This window comes from Oryza glaberrima, chromosome 5 (assembly GCF_000147395.1).
Source record: "Oryza glaberrima chromosome 5, OglaRS2, whole genome shotgun sequence".
NCBI lineage: Eukaryota > Viridiplantae > Streptophyta > Magnoliopsida > Poales > Poaceae > Oryza > Oryza glaberrima.
In genome coordinates, this window is record NC_068330.1 from 5,509,608 (window position 1) to 5,515,935 (window position 6,328).

At 38.8% G+C, this 6,328-nt stretch overlaps 1 protein-coding gene across 1 annotated transcript; it reads right to left on the reverse strand.

Moving 5' to 3' along the window:
* Positions 1–3,793: 3,793 nt before the first annotated feature.
* Positions 3,794–4,450, reverse strand: LOC127774787 (protein RALF-like 33). The gene has a single exon (XM_052301079.1). The coding sequence runs from the start codon at positions 4,359–4,361 to the stop codon at positions 3,948–3,950; it is 414 nt and encodes a 137-aa protein (XP_052157039.1). The 5' UTR covers positions 4,362–4,450; the 3' UTR covers positions 3,794–3,947.
* Positions 4,451–6,328: the final 1,878 nt, after the last annotated feature.

A 6,328-nucleotide genomic window follows, 5' to 3' on the forward strand; every position in this document is an offset into this window, starting at 1 on the left:
GAGGGGGGGGGGGGGGGCGCTTTAGCTATTGCGCACCCTAGACGTGGTTTAGCGCGTCCTCATATATACATATACGTACATACAGGATGGAAAAGCAAATGTGAACCAAGGTTCATTTGCACCTATAATCTAGGACGTTGGTGTGTTCCAAGATGTGTGCAAGTTAAATGTTTCCTACTATGCATTTGTGAAGGCTTACTATAGTGACAAAGGACATGGATGGTACATAACATCACTGTGCCTCATGGTCTTATTTTGCAGCCTTCCTACTTTACCCCTGAGCCTTAATAATATTATGTTTCGGTGGTACACCACAAATTATATATATATATATATATATATATATATATATATATATATATATATATATATATATATATACATGTTGATCTTTTTTAAATGAATTGATGCATCGCAAAAGTAATCAGAACTCATGTGAAATCAAGACCACCGGTAAATATCATTTGTGGTGTACCACCGAAACATAAACATCATACACTTAGGCAATTAAGAGCTACTAGGAGATGTTATTATTGGTATTACTTTCAAGTGATTTGTACTCCCTCCATCTACTTTTGATAGTCATGACTTAATTATGTACTAGGTAAGTAGTTGTTTGTATTTCTTGCTGAGAAAGAAGAAAAAGTTATTCTGTTATAAAAGAAGTCATTTAATTAATTAATTCTCAATTCACAAACCAAGCGTTATGTTAGATGTTACTAACTTTGAAGGAGAAGACATTTTCGCACATTTGAATACCTATCCTGATTATCTCGTACTCCCTCCGTTTCAGGTTATAAGTTGTTTTGACTCTAGTCAAAGTCAAACTGCTTCAAATTTACCAAGTTTGTAGAAAAAATTAGTAACATTTCAACCCAAGACAAATTTATTATGAAAATATATTTAATTATTGATTTGATAAAACTAATTTAGTATTGTAAATATTAATATATTTGTCTATAAACTTACTCAAACTTGAAACAATTTGACTTTGACAAAAGTTAAAACGACTTATAACCTAAAACGGAGGGACCAGGACATAAATAGCCATGAAAAAGTTTGTAAAATATTGTAACATAGTACATCTTATACTAGCTCTACTACAATCTCTGTCCCAATATATACCAGGGATTTTGGTAATACAAATGTATAGGCAGCTAAAATCTCTAATATTTTTGGACGGAGGTGGTAACTCTTATATTACTTTAGAGTGGCAAGTCTGCCTTTTCAAGAAAAATAAAAAAAAAACAAATAGCCTTTTCTATGCTGTTGGTAACCAATCGATTTTTTTCTCAAATCAAATTTGGAGTCGAGATTTATAAACATTGTCAAATTAATTGTATTAAACCTTTTTGCACAACTGTCGTTATTGGTTGATATTTCAAGAGTGAGAAATTGTTGATGTAAAAACACGAGGCCTGAGAGATCTGCTTAACTCCAGTGCAGGTTCAAAAGCTTGCCTTTAGGTGTATGAGCGTGCCAGTTGATTTGATCCTACAATCAACAAGAAACAAAGACAAAGAAACCGCGGTTAAATCCATAAACGATAGCCGATCGGCTAGTTGCCGATGACGTATCATTTATCTTTAAGCCGATGTCATATATTGATCGATTGGCAGTAATGAATAAGTAAGAAAGAACTAAATCTATTCGATCGGCTGTAGATATTAACGATATATAATCCTTATGTCGATATATACTTAAATCAGGTGATTGGGATAGATCGGTCGCCATGCCGAGATAGTATAAATCACTTAGGTCGAAATATATATTAACAACAAGACTATATATATTCATAGCATAGGCGATCAGATAGATATAGCATGTATCAGCTAATACTCCGATTCCACTCTATATTAAGATATCAAAGGCAAGTAGAATATACCAAATAAAAAGCCTAATATACTTAAATGCAACAAGATCTTAACATAAATAGCAGATTTAACATGTCAATCACGTATATAAGATAAAGATAGTTAAATCAGGTAAGATCGGCTGAAACCCCGATACTACCCTAATCGGCAACCAAAGACAGGCTAGAGATTGAGATTCTAATATCGACTCATAAGATCAAACTCAACTGATGCAACTATAAGTATAAAAAGAAGGACAATATCTAGATAATCAAGCCGTTGGATGTTTCATAGAGTGGTAGATATCTCATATAATCTAGTTCAATGTCAATATATAACCTAACCGGCTGCCTTCTAGTAACAGATGCTAGCCAATTAAAGGTTAGATAGCGATATTGCCGAAGATTATGTAAGATATATGATAACTCGATGAATCACATAAACAAGATTAGAGTATCATGAAGATGGAAGCACTAATCCTGAGAACGCAAGCCGCCATAACAAGTTTTACCTTTTGTTGAAGATCGAAACCGATGCAGCTCAACCCGAAAGCAAGAACTCGTCGAAACAAAACAAAAGTAAAAAGGGCGGCGATGCGCCGAGATTGTATTGAACGTGTGTTAGTTTGATTACATGGGGCTCGGGGTCTATTTATACCCGAGATTACAAAATATGTCCATATCGGACACGACTCTTATCTCTAACAAACTCTAAGATACCATAAGTCTTTGCGGCAGACTTTTGCCCAAACATATCTCTAAGGAAATAAAATATCCTACCTAATAGATACAATTGCCTTCTCAGGACTCTATCCATGCGTGGCAATCCTCATGAAGCTCATTAACTCAACCCGACAATGTATTCCTTGTCATATTGTCGGATTCGGCTTGATCAGCTAACCCTGTCCAACTCGGACTCTGCCGATCCTAGTCGCAGCCGATTCGGACTTCAGCCGATCCCACTCTGTTTCCGAAACGATCTCCATCTCGAACTCTGCTTCGATTCCTTCTTCATCTCCGATACTTAGATTACCAAATTTGGTCATTAACGGAAACACATGAGATCATATATATGTGCCTAAGGTATAAAAATCCACATCCAGCTGCCATTAGGATGTAGGTGAAAAACATGAAATCCTAAGTGCTTCCTCTAGTCATAAATATTGGATATTTAGGTCAAACTTTTAAAACTTTGAAAATTAATTATATATGACAATAAGTTTATAAAACCTAATAACTTATAATAGGATGATTGTACTTTGTCAAGACCCAACGGTGAAATTTTTAAAAATTTGATCAAACTATATCTTAAACGTCCCATAGGGAGTACATATATGATTTGAGGTGAATAACATAATGTACACTACATTCGTCCTAAAATAACTGCCATTCTAAAGGCGAAGGGATGAATTAAGAAAAATATAAAATAACCTATATGCCCCTCATTCTAGGTGAATGGAGATGAGATGGGACAACTAATTCTCTAGGATTACACTTATTTTCAAGCGGAGGTAGTGCTTTAACAACATGAGTATCTGATCCATTTCTCAAGAGAAATAGATGCATGGTTGGAAAAGAAATAGATATATATCCCTCTATTTTGTAGTGTTATAATATAAGATCGGTCGCGCAAACACAAACTGAACTCAACCAACGCAACATCCACAAATCGGATCAAATAAAGAACATATATATATACATATGTACGTAGCAATGTTCGCATAGATAGAAGAGAGTAACAAATTTGAGGGGATTAAATTAAACTACATAATTACACATGAAACGATCACCAGCAACACACACATATGATCCTTCCGCGAAACTCATCGACTGATCGAACAAAAAGAAAAAAAAAGGAGATCCAAGAACATCATCACATCACATATATATAAATATATAATCATCATCATCAGCAGCATGCATATAAATACAACTAATCAATTAATAATTAGCCAATATATAATAATAATTCATCACACACACATATATATAAAATCGATCCATCCATGCATTCGCCGACCGAATCAATGGATTGGACGAATTGGGAATTGGGGAATTTGGATGGACAATGATGTGATCACCATCATCATCATCGTCAGTTCATGTTGCGGGAGCAGCGGGTAATGGCGGAGCAGCCGCGGCGGTAGGGATTCGCCGCCTGCTGCGACGCGCAGTTCTGGTAGTAGGTCTGGCCTCGCTTGTTGCACGGCACCTTGTTCGCGTCCAGCGCCGAGTAGCTGACGTACCGGTTCGTCGGCTTCCTCGCCGCCAGCGCCCGCCGGAGCAGCCCGCCGTCGGCCCCCACCGCCGCCGAGCACTGCCGCCCCAGCCTGCCGCCGCACGACGAGGAGGAGATGGCGCCGAGGTGGGCCGTGGTGAGCAGCTGGCTATAGCCGAGGCTGCCGCCGCTGTAGGCCTCGGCAGGCGACGCGCGCAGGCAGGAGACCACCAGCGCGGCCGCCACCACCGCCGCGGCCGCCGCCGCCACGCCGATGCCGAGGCGAGCCATGGGATGGATTCACGCCGAATTCCGAGGTGGTGGGGGGCTGGGGAGGTTGGCGTTTGGAGCAATTTGGGGAGGGGGTTCTTTGAGCGGGGTGGGTGTCTCTCTCTCTTTCAAGCGTGGGAGGAGGAGACGAGCGGCGGCGAGAGAACGCGGGGGAGACAAACGCGGCCATTTGCACAAGCCTCCACGGACGGTAAAATGCATACCATCAGACTCATCTGGTCAGAAAAAAAATCGGACGTCCAATCTAATGTAGGTGCATGGCTAAGCCGTTCGTTAAGAGTACAAGGGAGCGTGCATGCAAGCATGTTTCAAAACTTAAATGGTTTTTTCTCTTAAACTGTTTATCCAGATTTCAATCTAATTATATTACTGGATTCGTTACAATTAAATCTTTATAACAAGATATCACATGACTATATTGCGACAACTTTTCTTTTTACTTTTTAAATGTTGCACATATTGTTAATGAAATGTTCCAACAAGTATTTGTTGATGTTTCACTAGTGCATTTGCAATGTTTCATATTATCTTTTTATATGTTGCACAGTTTATGAAGTGCGTTGAAACATCTCCATAGGTGATGAAACATTATATATATATATATATATATATATAGTGCAACATAAGTTTGATTTTTCCAGAACGCACATATATATTTTCCCAAAAAAAAATTGGATGGTCCAATGTTAGTTACAGTTGACCAACAAGTGAAACATTATGTTATATATGGTGAATCTAAAAAATCAGAAACTGAAACATTTAAATATTTATGAAACATAGTGAAAATACATGTTGAAACATGTCGCTATAACATAAGAAACAACAAGTATTAACAGACTGCAACATATGTTTTTCTTTCATCAAAATATAATCATGCGATATCTTGTTCTAAAGATTTAATTACAGCGAATACAATGGTGTGATCTAATCATAGATTGGATGCACAATTTAGAAGAAAAATCATTTTAATGCTTGCTAAAATAGATGCATGTATGCATGGATGAGATGGAGAGAGGAGAGAGGGTAGTAGCACATAGTTTTAGAAATTTTGTGAAACACAATGAAGACACACATTGAAACATATCGCTATCATGTTTGAAACATTTAGTTTTGATGGTTTGAAACACATGTTTTTTCTTTTGACATAATATAATCATATGATATATTGTTGTAAAGATCGATTTAATTGCAACAAATACAATGGTGTGATCGGATCGTATATCCGATAAGTAATTTAGGAGAAAAAAATATTTAAAGATAGGAGGAAAGGAGAAGAAATAGTTACGCATGCATGTGACAGTGACTGACAGGTGCTGCCATGTGTTAGTGGCATGCTGCCATACATGTAAGAAGCCGTGTGTGCAGTGCTTGTTGCCTGGCTTGGCGTCCGATATTTGGTAGGATATCGGACGTCCGAGCCATAGCGCTCTCCTCACGGACGGCCTCGTGCGTGTTGCTTTTTTGCTTGGGCCGGCACAGGGCCCAGTTCCTATCTGGGTTGGGCTTAGCTAAAACTGGGCTGGTGGGCAGCAGGCTTGAATGAATAACTGGGCAAGGATATAGCTTGCAAAGGTTACTAGTAGGGATGTCCACTTTGGTTCCCTCAAATATAGGTCTGATTAGATTAAACTCTTTCCATCGTAAAACTGGATATCAACTATTGCAATTGGTATAGAATGACTCCATTAGCGTTTCTGAATGCGGTTTTCACTGATGTGGCTCGTTGACCTGATCCAACCGGCTAAATCAGCATGTGGGGCCCACATGTCAGCATCCCCTTCTCTTCCTCTCCTACTTTTCTCTTCCTTTCTCCCATCTCTTTCCCCACACGTGCAAACAACAATTAGCTCAAGTGGGGACTACGACACCGGCACAATGGTAGCACAGCCTCGTGGTGGACATTCATTGGTGGGGACATCACTATCCATATCTCTACTCTTCCTTCGGCTTCTGGATCCACGAAGATG

Coding starts and splice junctions, on each gene's coding strand:
- LOC127774787 (XM_052301079.1), bottom strand. CDS start 4,361: ATGGCTCGCCTCGGCATCGGCGTGGCGGCGGCGGCCGCGGCGGTGGTG.